We start from the raw sequence: 21,285 nt of genomic DNA, 5'->3' as shown, positions 1-21,285 counted from the left end.
AACGTGCAGACAGTTTGGAACATCAGCAGACATGGCCAGAAAGTCACTTGTTAAATAAAAGAGCAATTTAAAAACAAATATATACATATATAACTGGTATATATGTTATATATAAAACGTTTACGTAGAGGATATATGATGGAAACCGACTCTTCACTGGTGGACCGAAGGTGATTGTAGCAAGGGAGTGTCTGGTGTGAGATTGACCCGTGTCGTAGGTGGCCGTGGGCAGGATGGGCCACACATCAAAGATGTGTCCTCCTCTTCTGGCCTTATGGGACGTTCCCTGTTCCCTTACGAAAGGCTACGGTTCCCTTGGCTGATGTAGAGAGCGACATTGGCTGTGATTTGAGATGAATGTGGTCATAATGCGATTCATTAGACTCATTGTTGTCTCAGGGAACAGTCCAGATTGCAGTAATTGCATGTATATTGTTAAATGGGAGTTATTTTGTTTAGTTGTGTTATGGGGACAATAAAGGAAGTATGTATTTTTCTTATTAAATGATTTGTCTTATGAAAAGGTGATTCCACAGAAGATTTAAACATTCTCAATGATTATTTATACTGGAGCATATGTACTTGTTTTTCTTTCTAATGATGCTCTCGCTAATTATGTGAGCTGACAGATAAATCTATGCCCCTTTTTCAAGTGGTACATTCTCTGGATTCTCCATTCTTTGCATCCGATATCTCTGGATCCACACTTCAGGTTCCTGCGTTTGGTAACGCAGAACAGATTCGAAAGGATTCCTAAATAGCTCCATCAGCGTGGTTAAACGCCGGATTGGAGACAATTGGATTTGCACAGGGCGTCCTGTGAGGGATCAATAGGTTTTATTTCCAACATTTCATCATTGACGTTGATGGGAAACCCCTCCCTCACAGAGGCTGCAGCGGGCTTGAGGTGTCTGTGAACAGCAAGCTTATCAGCTCTCGACAGTCGGCAGGACCACTACGAAGGAGAAAACAGCTGTTTGATTCTAGCGAGCGGGAATCCCAGAGTCTTAGCTAAAGTCCATCTTGGGTGATGACCTCTTCCACCTGGCATCTTTCCGAGCCCTTCGGATGTTTCCGGAACAGAAGGTGGGGCAGACGGAGTACAGGAAATCCCTCTCACACCAACCATTCCTCCCAGTGGTGATTCATTAAAGGAACTGGTTTCCTCTTAAGTTCCCCATACAACAAGTTGCCCTCGTTTTGAAGTTTTGGCTCGTCTTTGCATGCTCTGAGGAGACAGTGATCGCGCGGAATTAAAAGGGATGTTTCGGCGATCCACGCAACACGATTGCTTCTGGGAAAAACAAAAGCCTGAAGAAAAGAATAAATGAACAAACGATGTAACCCGGCGCTTTCAAAGGATCAAGCATCACAGTTATTGGAAGTGCGAGTTCTTTTTTTTTCAAAGATGGCCTTTCTGTGTACAGAACACAGGAGGTCTGTGTGCTCACTTAGCCGGGTAGTGCTTCTTGACTTCACAGTGGAGGACTTTAAGAGATGGCATGGCCTTTTTGTAGTTACTGATGCTGATGTGAGAGAGACCCCCCCCCCCCCCCCCCCCCACCCCTCCTCCGAGATAAAAAGCTGGGACAGCTGGAGACAGACAGAATAAATGTGTGTTTTATTTACCAGTGGGGGATGAGGCTACTGATTTACTCAGTTTACATGTCTGAACATGATTCATTAGGCCATACTGTAGGCTACTGAGGCAAAAACTGCAAAAAAACAGAAGGTTATAGGAGAGGTGAATTCAAACATTTTTTTTATTTGCACAACCTATAGAAGACATGGCATATGGATATACACCGTATATGGATATGTTCTGAATATATTCATCCTGCACTGCCGGTCATTAAAATCCATCTCTCTGGACCTCTGGACCTCGGTGCCCTCTGTCGGATGGGCAGGGAATCATCTACCCAGCCCTGCCCCCTGCTCCAGTGTGGACACGTCACTGTGCATCCCCTCCTCTCTGCCCACCCCTCCACCTGCCCACCCCCACGGGGCCCCGGCGACCACCAGGCGGGCACGTCCAGGTGGCCCCCGGCAGCTGTGGAGCGGGGCCGCGATCCGTTTCCCCCGCCCGGTCTCATTCCGCTCCCCGCAGACGCGCAGCTGGCCGAGGCGGTGTCTCGGACCGGCCGGCCAGGGCCTATAAATAGAACACAGCGGAGCGTGTCTGTAAACAGGGCAGCTGGGGGGAAGGGGCTCAGGATAAGGAGAGCTCTTGAGATGTGTGTGTCCACGAGTCAACACTGTGTCAATAGAGAGGCATTCCTCCGTGTGTGTGTGTGTGTGTGTGTGTGTGTTTGTGTGTGAGTGTGTGTGTGTGTGTGTGTAGAGATGTAGAGATTTCGGACTAGTTATTTTATTGTCAACTGTTTTCTGTGGTCAGCTCCATGGGGCAAATGATTTACTCCATCGCCAGCAGTCCAACAAGTGATTGCTCTGTGCTTAGGAGAGCTGACTGGCCGTGTGCAAGGCTCGTTCATCAGAAACCAGGAAACGGATCTGAAACTAAGTGCTTTCCATGTTATTATGCGTTTGACAGGATCAGAGTCTGAGGAAGAATCGAAGTAGCTAAGAGAAACAGGTTCAAAACGTAATGGAATATGAAAAGGAATACGAACAGGAAAAAGGAATATGAAACCTGAAATCTAAGACACGGTGTCGATTCCAGGTGAATCGACTGAATCAGTGGAGGATCGGAGCAGGAGTCACAATCAAATTCTGCTGATGCACAACCAAAAACCTGAACATAAAAGTCTTGCAGGGCCACACATATTGGAAAACCTGAACATAAAAGTCTTGCAGGGCCACACATATTGGGTAATGCGGGGCCCATTGGGGCCAGGGCCTCTCTTAGCTTAGTCCACACCCTCCCACATGTGAGCAGCAGGCTGCAGCTACCTCGCTAGGACCCGTCTACGTGCGGGGGAGACAGGCCTGGCTGGGGAACCGGCCGGCCAGTTGCTGCTTCTGAGGGGGTGTGGCCGGGCCGGTGGCCATTTTCCTGTCAGGCTGCCAAAATCGCAATCACCCCAATTTCTTTCTACAGTGACATTGCTGAGCAGGGGCTTCCCCCAAAACTAATTTCCTTTTTTTTTGTCCCTTTGGGGCTGATTTTGTTTTAGACTTACGAGCCAAAAGCAGATCAGTCTGTCTTAAATTTTTCAGTTTTGCCATCGGCAATATCTTTAATTTATTAGCAGCTTACTCATACCTATGGTTCATTTAGAATATGGATTTGAATGCATTTGCATTTATGTATTGGCAATAAAAAGGAGTGGAAAAGGTCTTTCGTTAAAAAATTGATACAACTGTTTATTTAAAATATTATGAATACTATAAATATTTTAAATATAACCTTTGATTTGAATTTATTTAACACATATTTAACACATATAGGTGTTTCATTAATGCAGAGAGAAAGCTGCAAATATTGTTTAAAAATCAAATTTCGTCAACTGATAGCTATGCACCATGGGTAATCGAACCCAGAGTTTTTCACGTCCGCACTTGGCAATTGATCATAAAAGGGCCAACCTCTGCTCCCCAGGTCTGAGGCTTTGCCAGGATGAGTGTGTGTGTGTGTGTGTGTGTGTGTGTGTGTGTGGGTGTGGGTGTGTGTGTGTGTGTGTGTGTGTGTGTGTGTGTGTGAGCGCGCGAGAGAGCTGAGCATGCCTGCACTCTGGCATACATCCTCATTAGCTCCTCAGGAGACACGCTCCGCACTGGGCGACCTTTGCCCTCTAGACCAGGTGACGGATGCGGCCGGGCCGCGGGCTGTCGGCCGGGCCGGCGGCGTGGTGTCTCTGCTCAGCCTGCCTCTCTCCGCGCAGCCCCCCCTGCTCCGGCCCGGCGCACTCCCGGCCCATTATCCTCCCGCAGGCGTACAGACCGGTGCCGTGGCTCTAGAGCCGGGCTCCGCTTTTTTCCGCGCCGCGATTCGTTGGCGCGGCGGCCCGCGATTGGTCGATGATTCGGGGGTTTCTCTTGCAGCAGCTGCAAAGTAACGGCCGGCTGACGCGATAAGGATACGACGCTAATATCGCCGGCCGCGGCGGGCTGATTTATATGCAGAACGATAGACGTGTGCGTGAATGTGTTGGCTTCGTGCTTAACATGCAGGAATGCCTCTTAATATGTTGAACAGGAATACATCGATTTCTGGGAAATAAAGCATTTCTGTGATGCCCGCTCATCCGTTAGGATTTCCAGGATAAAGCCAGCGAGAGGCCTTCCGGAAGGTGTTCCCGGTGCAAGTACTCGAGAAGGAATGCTCGCAATTGTCTGGCTCGGAGAGGGCTAGATTAAAAAAGGGGGCCGCGTTCAAGTCAACAAACAGGGACGTGTTTGCTTTTCATCTGTGGCCCCTTCCCGTGTCCTCCCGGCCCAATGCTTCAAAAAGGACTCCCCACCACCCCACCACCCCCTTGCTGGTTGCTACCTTAATCCGAAACACATTTGGAACATGGAGCGTTGCAGTAGGCTCTGCTAGATATGAAGATCACATCTAAATGGGTGTCTGCTTTGCTAGCAGTGCTAATATCTGTGATTTTCCATAAAGACTAGAGCTAGTTCACACTGCATTGTCTCATTTTCATGAATATCAACATCGGTATTTGTGGATATATCTGCTGTCTGACATGATCTACTGACTAGATCATGATCTAGTATAATTCTAGTCCTGCACCCAGCAAACACTGTAGAACTTTTCTTCTTTTCTTTATCGCATAAGATTACTGAGAATGGAATTGCATGTTCTCTACAGTGAACCTCTTGATTTTATTTAATGACTGATAATGTTATGCACCCGCTTTCAAAAATGCTATATGAATTGTAAGTATGAGTAAATATGTGCATTGCAAACAATATATAAAGATTCTCTATTGCCACCATGAAAGATGAAAAAGTAGAGATGTGTACAAGTGAAAAAATATTATTTTTATTTTAAACTGAGGCTGAAGTTCATCATTTTTACTTCATATATTTATTTTTGTTCATGCTCAAATGGAATTCTTGGATGTAAGCGTGTCAGTATAAGAGCGTATGGATATAAAGCACTTTTGAGAGGCAGGAGTTCATACGTGGTAAATCAAAGCCTCCATCTCCTTCTGCACGCAGAGACTCGGCTGCCTGTTCCAGACTCGTCAGTGCCGGCCAGCGATTGATGGGCTTAACCCTCGAAGTGCTGTGAGAGGTGTAATTGGCTTTGCCTTTGTGCGCTCTCTCTCTCTCTCTCTCTCTCTCTCTCTCTCTCATCTCTCTCTCTCTCTCCCTCTCTCTCTCTCTCTCTCTCACTATCTCTCTCTCACTCTCTTTCTTTCTCTCTTTCCCTTCTCCCTCCCTCTGACTCCTCTCTCTCTCTCTTTCTCTCTCGTCCTTGGGGGCCTCCCCCCCCCCCCCAGTCATCGCCATGTCTGGGCCCAAAGCCCGTTGCCATGGCAACCCAAGAAGAGTTTAATGCAGCAGGAGCCAGAAATTGTATTATCTTTTCTCTCCACCCCCCCCCCCCCCCCCCCCCCCCTTTTTTTCCCATTTTTTGGAAGAAGCAATTCTGACAGAATTTTTGTTCATGTTAGCATGCTAATACACGCTGTGCTAAATAACTGACATTCTGGAGCTGGCTACAAGGTTGGGCAGCGCTAGGATGAGATGTTTTTGTTTTTTGAGGATCTTGTAATCTACTGGTGACAGAATGGAGCCTCCTCAGCATTTGTCTGTGCAAATAATAAAATCGTGATGATGGATCTCCAGGGTCCATGTATGAGAGTGTCACTGTGAGTTTAAAGGCTTGACTCTTTGACCTTCAACTAGCTCAACAAGCTACCGCAAACACGACTTGTTTGTGTAACCGTTTGGCCCCAGATAAGAGCAGGCGGCTGTTTGGGGATTTCGTCAAGTTGCACAGGACCCTCAGGGTGATCTGAGTATCAGCCATTCACAGAAATGAACCAGCCATCATCCTTTTGTGCGAGACGCAAACACCATTATTGCGCAACCCGTAGAATACATGCAAATGAGGCGGGTCGGTTTGGAGCGGCCCGTTCTATACCACAGCCCTTTAGACCACATATATCCCATCATCCTTGCAGCAGTTTCCCCAACGACACCCGAGCCGGGTTCCCTTCTTGTTTGCTCCGCTTACGCTGCTTGTCTCACTAAATATTCTTCCCAGTTGCTGACAGTGATAAGTGTGGATACCCCCACCCCCCACCAATGTGCCTGATTCCGCCCAAAATCCTCTTATTAACCACTTTGTAATCCTTCCATCCTCTGGTGATAAACAAGATGGAATAGTGCAAGCTCTAACCACTGGAAAATTAATAGAATGCCATTAGGGCATGAAAGGCGGCCAGACGCAGAGGCGGAGGAGAGCAGACGAGCTGGTGTGAAACGATCCACCCGCTCTGCGCCCGAGCGCGGGGCTTTTTTGCATTTGCAGCGCTCATCGGCGATTAAGCACTGCGCGCGGCCCGGCTGGGTCGCAGAGGTTGGGACTTCGTACGACTTCAGATGCCGATGAAAAACACCTAAAACGACGTTGGCTTGTAGCATTCTCGCACCGTGGGAGAACTTCTGGATTGTCCGTCACACGCGCACATATGTGTGTTTGCGCACGTGTGTGTGTTTGCGCACGTGTGTGTGTGTTTGCGCACGTGTGTGTGTGCACGCGCACTTCCTCGCTCGCTGCCTGCTGCTGAGTCCCGCGGGCCTGGCGGGACCCCTGCTGCAGGATAGCAGGGCCGGGACTGAACGGAGGGCCTCGGTCCCTGTCTGAGGGCGCTGGGTAATTAATTCATGAGTGCTTAGCCAGCAAGGAGTGACGGAGGGCAGAACGCATGTGCGTGCGTGCGCGCTCACGTTTGTTGTGGACGCTTTGCCGTGGATTTATCAGTTCCTGTGCAGCTGATAGCTGAGGGCCTCACCCACAACTCTAATCTGTTTTTTCTCTCCACTCTCTCCCCTGATAAATTGACTGTCTGTTGTTATTCTTCCTTATCAGGAATCTCCTGCTCTCCTGCCGCCTCACACACGCACCCCCCTGCACACGCGCACCCCCCGTGCACACCACGCACCCCCCCCCCTGTGTGGTGTGTGTCAGGGGCGTGAGTTTGTGCATTTGGACAGATGCCGGTTCACTACAGGATCATAACGGCTATGTCAGTCCTTGGCGTGTCCTGGTATGAGAACCTACACGTTAAACCTGTTTTGTTTTGGGGTTTTTTTTGTTATATAATGCTGCTACTTGTTCTTATTGTGAACAGTGTCATTCACAGTAGGAGTCGACTGTAGTGAAATGAATCGGCCTACAAAAAGAATGATTCTTTTCGTTAATGCGACAAATTTGATTCATTAAATCAATTACATTAATTACGTAGAAAGAATCGTTTGCTTGGCACAAGAAAGAAACCACGTGCTGTCACTTTGATTCCTCTTTCACCACAAACAGTGTGCAAAATGCACTGAAAAATACTCGGAGGAAGCGCTTCGTGTCATAAACAATGTGCTCACCTGGTCAGGTTTGAGCCGGGCCACTTCTCTGCCACTGCTGCGCTGTGTCCTGCCCGTAACACAGAGGGCGCTAGCGAACGAGGCCCAGAAGCACTCTCTCCCCAGAGCTTTTCAACGTCTGCCCCCCCCCCCCCCCCCCCCCCCCCCCCATGCCGCCCAACCCCCAGGGCTCGTACAGATCAAACAGTTGACGTTAAACTCCCAGTGGTGACACACTCTCCTCAGAGGGCAGCTTTCCTTACCCCATGTGGTGGACATTACCCCTCCAGACTGACAACTTCTCCAGTTTCCCGCAAACGCACCTCTGTCTGTATGCAACGCCAGATGACTGTTATTAGTTGCCTTCTAAAGCCCGAGTGCGGAATTTTCCGGAAAAGGTCAGAAAAGAAAGACCAGGGTAGAGGGAAAAAAAGACAAAGGGCAAAAGAAGCGAGTTGTGGCTTCCAACGCGGCATGTGCTAATGGCACAATAAAACAATACTGTAAAGTAGCCAGAGAAAAGAATTGCAGATCTGTGTTTTTATTTGCTCAAGCTCATGGGTAATAAAGCAGGTAACGTTCAGCAATGTTGGGAAGATCGGCAGGGAAGTGGAGACTGTTGTGCTTTTTTATATAAGGAAGAAGGAAGGGATGGTAGCATGGATGTGCTAAAACAATAGTAAAAAATTAGGATATTTTTATACCCGTGTTCTAGAGAGATGGACTGAGGTCTGGGAAGAGAACTGGTACTTCCAAACATCTGTAGTGCAAGAAAGACTAAATGCTCTTTGTTGTGCATGGTTCTGGATCTTTGTACGATCTTTCAATTTTTGTACGTTGTTAACTATTTGAAAACCGCAGATAATTAAACAGATTTCAGAACGGCAAAGCATTGTTGTATCCCGAGCACAATCAAATGTAAAATTGCTTTGTATCCAATCAAAATCTCAATCAGTGAACACTGTTCTCTTTAGCACTAGAATAGTTGCACACGCGCACAAAGAGATCCATTACTGGTGCTACGTTTCCCACTGTAGACTGGAAAAAGAGAAACACCCCAGTTAGATTGACTCGCTCTTCCTCTGGTGGAGTGACTGGTGAGTCATTATTTGAAGATTAGTGGCGGATCCGGGCCTCGGCCCAGCCTGCCCCCGGGTCAGTGGACCACGCGGGCTCTTGGCTGTTCCTGGGCCAAACGCAGAGCTGGTTCCGCCATAGCGACCTTTAAGGCCTGCCTGCTTTTCAGCAACTGGAAAGGGAGGAGGCGGGGTATATTTGATGGGGCCTCTTTATTAACTCTTCTCTTCCTCTGTCCAACGCAGTCTGATCCAGTAATCCCCCACCAAAGTCCCCCGCCTGGACAAGATCTCTGTCTGTGCCACTAGCTGAACATCAGACCTCTGGCTGTTATCGTACAGCACTCCTTTAGTCTCACACCTTCCTTTCGTCAGCCCGCCGCACTGGTGGGCCTTGTTCACACGCGGTCGATTTTAGGTCATGATGCTGTTCTGTGGTATGGGCGTATTTTTGAAGTGTGATGTCCATCAACTATAGAGAACATGACATTTAAGCCAGTATTCTAGATAAGGGATTTATCTCTCTGTGTATGATCAAAGGGACATACTCTTTATTCTCATCAGCAGCTGAATTGTTATTTGCTGATTGGAACATGTGTAGGCAGTTCCATCACCCGTATTCTATATTCCGCGTTCTGCTGTCATATTGGTGATTCTCATCCAGTCTGTTGCTTTGCCCTTTAAAAGCAGGAATCGATTGATCTCTGTTTCTCGAATGAAACCTTTGACTGCAAAGATTTCAAAGTCCTACAGTACTATGTGTTAAAAGTCTTTGATCGCTTAATTAATGTGGGATTTAAAATAATCAAATAATGTAATTAGATGCTAATTCTTCGGTAAACTTAAGCGGTTAGAGGAAAAGGAGTATTTGACTTACTTTCAGAAGATCTTTTCTTTCTGTTAATATTATATATATATATATATATATATATATATATATATATATATATATATATATATATATATATATATATATATATATATATATATATATAATAGGAAATGCCAGATCATCGCAGCTTTGATAAACAGACCGCATTAGCCTTAGTTAAAAGTGACACTTTTAGATCCCTCGTTGTTTTAGGGGCTTTCATGTGCGAGGCTCGGGGGGGCAGGCTGCGCACCCCAGGAACGAGGACTTCCATGTTTGCTGCGGTGAGTGTTGCGGGATCAAGAGGCCTCTTGTTGCTGGAGTGAAAGCCAGCTTCATAGTCAAACAAGATAAATTTGTTTCTGCAAGGAATTTGGGAGAGGGGAAAAAAAATATAGAAAAATAATAGAGCTTTGTATCGCCAGCCCACATGGTATCAATTGAAACGTTTTTTAAAGGCAACGCAGGCCAGTGCAGAGGAGGGGAAGTTTGGCTCCGACAGGTGGAAAAAATTGTTCCAAGACAGCAACGGCTGCACCCTGAACTCAGTAATCCAGCGGCATTAGCGTTAAGGAGCAAGAGTGAAGACACGTTTAAAGAGCACTTGTCGGTTTAAGTAGCCGCTGTTTTGAAAAATGAGCTCAGTTTCCTTTCGAGCCCATAAGCGTTTCCCTGCTAAGCAGTGGTTATTAGCTGCTTAACCCGATGATGTGCATTATTTATACTGCAGAGCAGTTAGGCTGCAGAGAATGGATGTATCGGAAAGTGAGGCTGCGCTCATACGTGATGACAAGTGGCCCGTCTCAGGCTCCAAATGGATGGTGTGAAGCCGTTGATTTGGCCGAACAGTGTACGCAACGTGTTGACCGAGGCTGACGTTTACGCCCTGATTTACGATGCCCACTCAGGACGGCTTCGCATTAATTGCAGCCTGTTCTCTGCGTTATTAAAGAAAAGCTGATGGTTCTTTTCCCGCGGGCAGGTATCTCCATTACGTCAGAGGGGAGACGTCATCCAAATAGTCGGCCTGATGTAAACAAGTCTCGGGCGCGTGCGAGAAAATCTCAAATTCTCTCACCATCTGTTTAAAGACATTGTGAATATTCTGGCAGCCAGAGCTGATCTGTTTAATGTCTCTCTCTCCTGTCGTCCAAAGGCCCTCATTACGGAGATGTGCAGCATTTATTACAATGACATCTATTGCTCCTGCTCCCATTACATGAGCGTTTGATGTCCTTCAGAGGGTAGAGGGCAAGTGTGTCTTTGTGGCATCTATGTTAAATGCCCTTGTTTGATGAGCTGATACTAGATTTCCCAACACTTTCTTTCATGCATTTAGAACAATAGAGAACGTAGTTTTTAGTAGGTCAAAGTGCTTATTTAGACCACTTATTTAGACCAATATCGTATATTGGGAATGGAAATAAATATTTGGTTGGCTGGAGACTTGTATGCCTGTAAATAAAAAAAATCTGGACTATTTTCACCATTTTGTCTTATCAGCAGTTGACTCAGCACTGCTTTTCGTCTGCGTAAAGGTTTCGTGGTGTGCCCACGTAAGCCGCGAGCTTTCGTGGGATTCGTCTGTACGTCGTGCTCAGAGACTCAAATTGCCTGCCCTGCTAAAGAAGACTCTGGAACCAGGGGACGTCCCCAGATTAGCTCTGCTGAACATGCGCTACCAGGACATTGGACACCACTTTGAAATTGCATCGCACATAATTGCCCCATGGCCCCGTTTTCTAGCATTTCTAAATTAAAATGTAGATTGAAATTCAGATAATTCAGATAGAGCCTCGCAGAAACAGCATTGCAATGCTTTACTGAAATCCGATTGTTTACTGAGTCGACACTGTACTACACAATTGTTGACCATATTGTTGGATAAAATTCTTGCTTTATTTACTGACATCAACAGTTGACCTGGATTAATATTAAGATAAGGGGTCTGTCGTTTGCCATAATTCACATCACTAGTGCCCGTGCTATTTGCAAACTTCTTCACCAGCCTTGTACCTGAATAAATGCTGTCATGCTTTAGTTACATGCACAGTGACAATTAATCCGACATCATCAATCATATTCAACAATAAACTATGCTGCACCAAATTTACCAGTGAACCAAGTTTTCTGCTCTAAAGTACAGTGTGTGGAAAATGCATATTTGCTGATAATCGGTGGATTTCGGGTGCAGTAAATCTCGCCGCCATATGCGAGCCGGGTCCTTGTGTTGGCCTTGACCACGCGGTGCCGGCTGTGTGGCGCGACAGTGATTGATGCTGTGGTGTTTCTGCGAGCTGCTGGGTGCCGGAGCAGGTAGTGGAGGTCCCTGCTGAAGCCCACCCCCACCCTGCCCGTCATCACCAAGCACACTGTCCGCTGTCCCCTCCTTATTATTGAGATAAAGCCAGCAGAGAGCATTAATGCCCCCCCCCCCCCGCTCCCGCTGCTCAGAGTCACCGTCCGCAAGCCTCAGGGTCCCGGTGGGTATTTATCACCGAGGATTTGGGCCTGTGCTTTTGGGTCAGCGTTCTGCTCAGTGGAGCAGTTGTGCATTTTATGTTTGTGGGCTCTGCCCCCCAATCATTCAAGTGCACTTTAAAGTGCCATTCCAGACCAATACGTCCAACACTTCACAATGGAACTCTATTAGTGATGAGAGCACACGGCCATTATTATTAGAATATGAGGAGCTCTCTTTCTCCATCCAAAAGTAAACACAGGCAGAACTGCCCTCTGTAATCAGGGTCCTCGAAGTCCATTACTGATAATTTGATAAATAAACACGCTTCATTTAGTCATGAAGTCAGTAGAAATGCTCGTCTAGGGGGAGTGGGCAGGGCTGGAGACTAATGAGAGAGAGAGAGAGGGCCAGTGGCCTACACTGGTGGAGAGGCAGAGTCCACCCATGGTGCTTAGGGGACTCTTCTCTTTAAAATGATGGAGAGAAAGAGTGAGAGGCAGGGGGAAAGTGACCGCCTTCTGGCTGGATGCCCTCAGGAACCCCAGCACTATCTTCTCCTCAAAGCCACTGATTAGCCAGCCTTTCTTTTTAATGTTAGCGCTCTCACTGCTGCCAGGGCCAGGGAAAATAACGTGCTTCACCGACAGAGAGATGATGAGTGATGAGGTGGGGTTGGGGGGAGGGGTGAAGTTAAAGACAGACATATAAAGACAGACATATAAAGATATGATCAGTACTGAGCATGTGGAGAAATCTCAGCAGGGCTAGAACTTTGTTGTGTCTTAGATGATGGTGTGTGTGTGTGTGTGTGTGTGTGTGTGTGTGTGTGTGTGTGTGTGTGTGTGTGTGTGTGTGTGTGTGTGTGTGTGTGTGTGTGTGTGTTTGTATGTGTGTGTGTGTGTGTGTGTGTGAAAGGGAGAGAGTGATGGAATAAGAAAATATATTTTCTTCCATAGAGAATGCCACAAATGCTTCAACAGCCGTTATTATTCACGAGAAAGTACCAGATAGTAGCCCAAGTGAATCACTGCTATGTTTAAACACAACAAAGCAACAAAGGATTCCTGTCACCATTGATATGTTTCGTGTCACCTTCTCCTTTGGGGTTTAGTGGTCCAAGCCAGTAGCAATGATATAACTCATATCGTAGTGTAAACAAGTGAGCAAACGGTGCCCCGTGTGAGGGCGCTCCCCACTGTGTGTGTGTTTCCATTATTTCAGGCACGGCAGCGTCTGATTGATGAGCTGGTGGCAGTATCACCTTGCTGAGGGTCAGGCAAGAGCTTTGTCTCAGTTTACGGACCATACCCCCCCCTCCACACACACACACACACACACATACACACACACACACACACACACACACACAGAAGTAATGTTGTTGTGCCTTTTATTTCCACCCAAAGCACTTAAGATATAAAAAGAATATGTACTTATTTATGTGTTTGGTTTTAAAAAGGCATATAATCAGATGTGTTTTGTCTGAAAACAAAGTATTTGCCCGTGTATGATTGTATGAATCGTTATCATGGATTTTGCAACATATCGCTTGGTATTATGACACGCCTGCATTTGTTCACTCTCTTTCATGGCCTCTTTACAGTCTCTTGTTTGAAGTGCTGTTCAGCTTTCTCTCCCATTAATTTCCATGTTTGTGAAATGCAAACCACTAGACATATTGGGGGCTTTTCTATTTTGCCCAGAACACATGCAGTGTGATTCTCCTTCATTTTGTCAGTTTAACAGTGATTTATCTATAAAGTCTTAATCAAATCTTACAAACAGCGTTAGTGAAGGACAACACTGTAAAATCAGTGTCATAACTGCATAACCAAGTTGCGTTAAGATTACGGTAGCTAGATGTGATGTACATCACCACCGTTTTGCAGGTTTTGCACCATGCTACATTGCTTAGGCTCTGTGGTATATTAGAATGCCAAGTGGTTACCACTCTAGTTTGATTTTCATTGTATATTTATGCACAGTGAAAGTGTGATTTCACAATTGTTGTAGTTTATATTATGATGTATTCCATAATTTACTAGCATAATGTATGCTGTAATTTATGGTACTTTGTTTACTAGTCATTACTAAACAGCTGAAAAGCAATGATCTATATAGTTGTTGCACATATTATTCGAAAAACGTCCTGATATATACAAACTGTTTTAAATACTGATTATTAATCATGTCCAATTTATCAGTGCTGCTGATATACTACGAGTAATTTGTTCACACAAATTACTCTGCAACCACTTTTTACATCAAATAATTGAATCGACATTGTGAGGGAATGAAAGTGACTCTGTGATGACTAAATAGTCTCCGTCATACAGAAACATAATTCGTTTGGATAAGATATCGAAGGTCACTAAAGTTCATTGTTTTATTTATTTTTATATTTTTTTCAAACATAATTTGAATTTGAACACGTGATATTTTGGGCTCCCTAAGAGAAAATTGCAGAGAAGGACTTGGGCTTTCATTTCAGTGCCCCGTGCGGCAGAATCAAAGATCAAAGAGAAGTGTCTTGTTTAACCCAAACACCATGTGCCTGGTGCTGTACAGTTCATAGGTCCCCCCCCCCCATCTCCCTCACCCTTCTCCACCTCCTCCCACGTGTCCTCTGCAAGGCCTGTAATAGTCCTCTTTATTTCCTCTGTCCTTTTCATGTTGACGAGCCGTGGACCGCCACGCGCGATTGGTCCGCGCCGGGAAGCGCACGTATGGATACGCGTTTGATGCCTTGTCATGTTTTGTCACAGTTTCAGATAATCCTGTTGCACGTTGATCAAATATTGTATCCCCGTAATTAAATGTGGCGGTGCGCACGCACACCGCAGGAGTAGCTTTCCATTTTTTCGCGCCCGTAAATACATTTAAGCATTTGCGAAGCCTCATAAAAGCAGTAATGTCAGTGATCGCTGGCTGACCCAATATTTCATAGTTTAGTCATTTTAATAGATCTCTGTTTATTACATGAGTAAAGAGATCTATGCTCCGTCAGCAGTAATACAAGGTGTTTACTGCCCTATTTTCTGTTCCTTGATGGAGCAAATGGGGGACGTAGCGAACTCGAGAGCCGTCACGTTTTCCAGTGTGGTGTTTGGGTCTGAGCAGACGTGTGTGCACGAGTGTGGCTTATGAGGTCATTGTGGTTGTCTAGACATGACTAAAACCTCGCTTGTTTTCAGTTGCTCTGTCAGAGGTGTTTATTTACATCTGGGTACGCCAGTATCCGTGTCAAGGTAGTGGGGGTGAACTTCACCTCCCACAGACAAATCCACAGTTAGTGAAAGACTAGTGCCAGAAATAAGTCACACTAAGTTTCTAACTGTCACATATATCACAAATGTATATACACATTTGTAAATAAGGTAAATCGTTTGTTTTGTCAGGCTGTCTGGCAAAACAGTCTAGCCACTAGAAATAGCTGATTATGAATACAATATTTAGTACCATAAAATCTGCGATGAATCATAATGTGAGTGGCATTTAAAGATGGAAAGCTCAGAAGCAACGCTTCTAATGTTTGGGTATCTAAAAAAAATGCAGTATGAAATAGCAAAATGGAAAATTAGCCAGCTTCTGTTCACTGTCACATATCAACCCAGTCAGACATCAGGCATGGCGGGTTAACACGTGTAATTGGGTGAACTACACAGCCTGGCCATTCGCCACTACTGTTCTCTCTAATGAACGGTGTGGCTTTGACCATGCACCAAGCATTTACAGCCCTTGGCCGCTACAGGACAGGATCTGAACATATATGCTAAAGACTGGCCTTTATTAAGAGTGTTTACTCTGACCGCCACCTCAATCATGTGGGACAGCAGCCTGGGTCGAAAACCCAGTGATGAAAGAAAAAAAGTAATTATGTCTTCGGCGAACTCTGTGCATCTTGCAGTCCATCAGGGACAATCTCATCACCATGCAAATTTGAACAGCATGCGATTAAGGACAAGGCAGTTATAATTACCCAGAATTCCATTCGAGCTGAGTCGCAGAGCGGAGTGCTGTGATCCTGGGATGCTTACTCAAGGGGTCATGAAGAGAGGTTTGCTAGTGGTAAGACGATGCGTTTCGTTATCAGACAGTCTGAAATGAAGACGTCAGACGTCTGGGTAGTTACACACCTGCCAGACTCTTCAGCGCCCCTATTTCATTCACTCTATCACTCTCTCTTTCTGTCTCTGTCTCTGTCTCTCTCTCTCTCTCTCTGTGTTATACTATATCTACTACCTCAACCAAGACCTGCCTTTATAAAATTAGAGGGCAGTGGTTGAAAAGCTCTTTGTTTCTGTCAGAATGATAATACACTTTCATAGATGATCTTCATTGATGGCAAGGCTTATTGTAACTGTTGACTTGAATTGGATGAATGGAGATTTTATCTGGTCTTAAGTTCTGAAATATATTTTATCATATTTTTAAAAGCTTTCATGATTTTTCTTGTATACACTGGTCATGAACTTTTGTAAGGAAAACTACTAAGATGAGTGAGAATTCTGAATTTCAAACAAGACAAACTCAAAATAGACAGATTACATTTGCTTCTTGAACACATGCCACTTGCTTTTAACTTCAACCGTGGATCTGCAATTACTTCATAATTGAGGTAAATTCCTCTCAAAATGAATGTGAAATATGGAACATGAAAAAGACATTAATTTGAAGTCGGTGCCTATTAAGGCGTAATCGGCGTGCAGCTGCCGTAATTTCCGCTTCTGATTACGTGCCGTGCCAAGCGGCGTGTTTTTTGATGTCCTCGAACAGAGGCGCGCGGCGGTCCCTTGCCGCCGATCCACGGCGTGAAGCGGCGGGTGTTCCCTTCCGCCCGTTCGGTGCGTGCGGCGCGGGGGTTTTGCTGTCGGAGCCGTGTCTGTTTCGGCAGCAGACACGGACAGAGCCGTGCCGTTTGCGGACAGTGATATGATGTCCCGGAGCACGGGGAGGTCTGTTTGCTAAATTGGGTCAAAATCTGGAAGCGTGCCTGAGCTCCCTGCTTGCAATATTCATGGGGTGACATTTCAGATGAGGCGCGGAGTCCAGACACGCTCTGTAATTGGCCCGTGCAGCTAATGTCTGCATTGTTCGTTAAAAGAACACAAGGTTTGGGGAAGGGATATCGGAGTAGAGCGCCATTTAAAAAGGGGAAATATTTCAAGACTATTTATGTCACATACATCCAAAGTTGAATTTTAATATGCTGTGATGCATACTATGCTTTTTTCAGATATTCAGCATTTATTACAACACTTTTCACCATGTTGTGAAAACATAAAGCTTGTCTATGGTATTGGTACAGGGTGGTGTCATTAGCCGTGGTGTTCTCATGCCTGCATAATTAATCATTAGTGGGTGTACCGTGTCCTCTCGGTGCATTACAAACCCAATGTAGGGAAGCTAGTGAGTGTGAAGTGCCGTAACTCTGTTAGCACTGAGTCATTCTGCTACCAGCAGGAGTGGTTGAAGAGTCCACAAGGTTCCTTTGTGCCGCCCGGTGCCTTTAGCCGCACGGCAGGGCCTAAGTGAGTGGGAGCTCAAACAATGACCTCCTTGAGGAGACGGCGAGAAGCCGCATGGGGGAAGTGGTGTCAGTGGCTGGGGTGATAACCTGGCACATGGCAATTACTGGCAGCAGCACTAGTTAATCTCAAAGAATGGCTGTGGCAAGCCCCGCCCCTCCCCCTCCCCCCTCCCCCCTCCCTCTCCCGACAACGAAGGCCAGACCGGCGAGGCCATTTGTGCTGCCCGTGGTTTGGCCCTGGGGCGGCACGCGGAAGGCGCTGGCCTGTTTTTGGGGCGTGGCCGGGTGCCAGACCTGGGGCGGAGCGCGGCGAGGCCAGTCACGGCTAGCCGTCTCACCTGCCCCGCCCTCGCGCAGCTACGAAGCACTCTGCCTCCAGCGGGAGAACGACGGTGCCAAAACTATCGGCAATGTTGCGTGGCTTTCAGACGCCAAATCAAATGACATTCACGTGTCTGGAACAACCTGAGACACGAGCGTCTTGTGCAAAGACATCTTTAAAAAACAAAAAAAAACAAACAAACCAACAACCAAGCGGAAAACCCCGTGGGTGAAGGCAGGGGGCTTTCCTCGGCAGCACTTGGGTTTTCCCTCAGGCAACACTGTCACCTCTCTCACAAGCGTAGGCACCGTCCCCGTGCACAGCTCCTATCTTCCCCCACCATCAACCCCCCCCCCCCCGTCTCCGGGTTTTAGAAGCCAGGAATCAAACGGGAGCCGGTTCCCATCTCCAAAAGTCATCTTCTTAATGGGCATGACGAACAGGTCCATATAATTACAATCCAGCAAAACGATTGTAACAAGAGGCTAAACACTTAGCCGTACATTTAATTAGCCAGTGTTTCAAATTAATAATTGCCGCTTAAATCAGAAGTCGGCCCCGCTGTTGTGGCGGTTGCGACGTTCTAATAATGGTGGCACTCGCATCTTATTAAGGTTCTCTATGGGAAGCTTCCACTTTTTTTTTGAGGGGGAGGGATCTGTGAATGAGGGGAACAAGGGGCGTGAGAGAGAGACAGAGAGGCAGGCGGCCGACTTGGTTATCTTCCAAAAGCAGTGGCGCTCAGCCAAGATTAAATTTATTCGGTTTAGCATGAATATCACTGTTCTGTTTAGGGGGATTTCCCCCCTGCCTCATTTTTTTCAATTTGTTATCAGAGAAAGGGGGCGGGGCCTGCGCGGAGGGTGGGGTGGGGTTGGGGGGGGTCAAATGGACAGAGGACAGGAAAAAACTGGCCATGCCACATATCTCCCAACACAGTCATCAAACCTGCTGTCACAACTGGTTAGACAACAACCTCTTGCTGATTAAGTCCAGGACTCGCCGCATTTTGAAAATCTAATTTTGCAACACGCGGATAAGGGGAAAAAAAAAATGTCCCTGCCCCCATTACACATCCATAGCTGGAGAGGGCTTAGCCATTCTCCTGTCAGGCTGTACACATGCCATGCCTCGGGGGTTATCGGGGAACACCTTGCTATCCCACCCCCACAGCCCCCCTTTGGTTTCTTAATTAGCAGACGTGACCCCACTCTTGCCGGGCCTGCTGTACATTAGCGGGGGTAATGTAGTGTCGAGGGACGGCGCGCTTCCGAGACCGTGCTGCTGACAGCTGTGAATGTGATCTATCAGCCTGTCAGGCGGCTCTGTCAGGTGCGCCTGGCGTGCTGACATAAAGATAACTGACACCTTGCTGTCATTACAGCCAGAGAGACGTCGTCAGTCTTCCTCCCTCACGCTCCGTCTCTCTCTCGGCCATGTTCATTCCCTCTTCGTCATCGCTTGTTTTTTTTTCCCTCCCTCCTCGGAGAGAGCGTCCGTCTCCTCCGGCCCACGCTCCCATTTCTCCCTTCGCCTCGCGACCCTTTCGGGGATAATTCGATGATGGGTTAAATGTGGTGGAAGGGGCTCTGCCCTCCCATCTCCATTCGAGGAGCTGCTAGGAGAGAAGTGAGAGCAGATTGAAAACAAGTGTCTCTCAGGCTCTGGGCCTCCTGTAGCCATCAGTCTCTCAGGGTAGCAGGCTCACCGCACCCTGTGTGTATCTGCCCCGAGCGAGCAGTGGGCTTCACTCATTTCCGAAAGGGCCACAGCAAAAAAAATCTAATCTGTCACGCTGACAAGAGGGCATTGTGCTAAATGTTTAGCGCAAGCAAATATCAGCTGATCTCTTGTGCATAGCTTTACATGTGGAGTTCAGGTTAAAAGGTTTCCTCTATTAATGGCACTAGGCAAAATGTACAGATAACGGGACAAGAAAGCAGGTCGAAATGTCAGCCTGGCCTTGTACATTGACTCTCATCCACAAACTTCCTACCTATAACACCTATATATATATATATATCAGAGGACATGGATATAGCTGTAGCCTATAGATATAAGTGTCTAGGTCTGTCACTTATGGGACTATTCTGCTGAGTAACCCCACAAGGAATGCTAATGCTAAAGCTAAAGAGGAAAAGAGTATGCTAATGCTAAAGATAAAGAGGAAAAGAGGATGCTAATGCTAAAGATAAAGAGGATGTTAATGTGACAGATAAAGAGGATGCTAATGCTAAAGATAAAGAGGAAAAGAGGATGCTAATGCTAAAGATAAAGAGGAAAAGAGGATGCTAATGCTAAAGATAAAGAGGATGTTAATGTGACAGATAAAGAGGATGCTAATGCTACAGTTAAAGTATACCAGGGGTGCCATTTTAGTCGCTCTGCTGCCAGTGTAGAAGTCGCTACAGTGGCGTGGGACCTGAGATTCAGCCTTTCACACGTTACCTGGTTGATTTTAGTTTTTAGCACCAGGCGTCACGTCATTCGTCATTACAAAGTAGCTTGAACAGAAGAGAGAAACCTGTTTTTTTGGGGCCGAATGAAATTACTTGGTTCCACAGTGGTAAGGGCTGTCAGATTTGCCCGGTGAGAGATGAGCCCCATTTGATCATCCATCAGACTCACCGCTTTTCCCATAAAGGGGCTGGGGACACGTGTGTGCTCCGTCGCCCGCCCCTGGTTAGGGCGAGCTTGAATTTCCTGTAAGAGTGCCTGTGTTGATTGCCTTATGAGGGCCTTTTTATTGAAAGGAAGTGTCCCCGAGGCCCAATACCCTCACGCCATGTTTCAGACACCACAGCCGCTTCCTGGCAGCCTCCTGTCTGTTCCTGTGAAGCATCTGCACGCCAATCCAGTTACTTTATCTCCACAGCTTCACCCCAGCCCCCTCCCCCGCCTGCTTAGCGTCAGCTTGGCTCTATTAGACAGATAAGGGCTTCCCTTGCATCTTTAAAAGCAGGGGCTTTTTGCAGTTGATTTCTCGCATGCCAAGTCAAATCATACTTACCGTCCTCTCTCCTTCTCTCTCTCCCTCTCCTTCCTCTCACTCTCCTCCGCTCCCTCCCTTCTCTCTCTGACATCTCTTCTCTCTTACTTCCTCTCTGCTCTCTTCATCTCTTTTTGCATCTCTCTCTCTCTCTCTCTCTCTCTCTGTCTCTCTCCACAGTCATTACGAACAGGACCGCTCGGCGCTAAAGAAGAAGGAATGGGAAAGGCGGACGCAGGAAGTGCAGCAGGATGAAGATTTGTTCTCCACCGGCTTCAATCTGTTCGGGGAGCCGTACAAGGTGAGGGCTCAACCCCCGGGGGGTCCAATCACAGCCCGCCGTTCCTCATCTCGCACGGGGGGAGGGGGGCATCGCCACGGCAGCAGGCCGAGGAGTTGTTTAATATAAGAAAGTCACCACCTCCTTCCTCCTTCCTTCTCCATCTTCCCAATATTCACATCATCACTGGGCTGCAGCGTCAGAGGAAGAGTGCCGTCTGGCCCCACTGATCCTCCATATTACTTCCTGTTTTTCA

At 46.8% G+C, this 21,285-nt stretch overlaps 1 protein-coding gene across 1 annotated transcript in view; it reads left to right on the top strand.

The window, feature by feature from the left end:
• The window catches only part of LOC143526570 (AF4/FMR2 family member 2-like), a 49,361-nt gene that overhangs the window by 12,836 nt on the left and 15,240 nt on the right, over nucleotides 1-21,285 (top strand). The window contains exon 2 of the mRNA XM_077021043.1: nucleotides 20,930-21,050. Within this exon, the coding sequence (XP_076877158.1) occupies nucleotides 20,930-21,050 (121 nt within the window). The remainder of the gene's footprint in view (nucleotides 1-20,929; nucleotides 21,051-21,285) is intronic.

This window comes from Brachyhypopomus gauderio, chromosome 11 (assembly GCF_052324685.1).
Source record: "Brachyhypopomus gauderio isolate BG-103 chromosome 11, BGAUD_0.2, whole genome shotgun sequence".
NCBI classification, from domain to species: domain Eukaryota; kingdom Metazoa; phylum Chordata; class Actinopteri; order Gymnotiformes; family Hypopomidae; genus Brachyhypopomus; species Brachyhypopomus gauderio.
The sequence above is the reverse complement of the archived record's forward strand: the minus strand, read 5'-3'. Positions and strand labels throughout refer to the sequence as shown.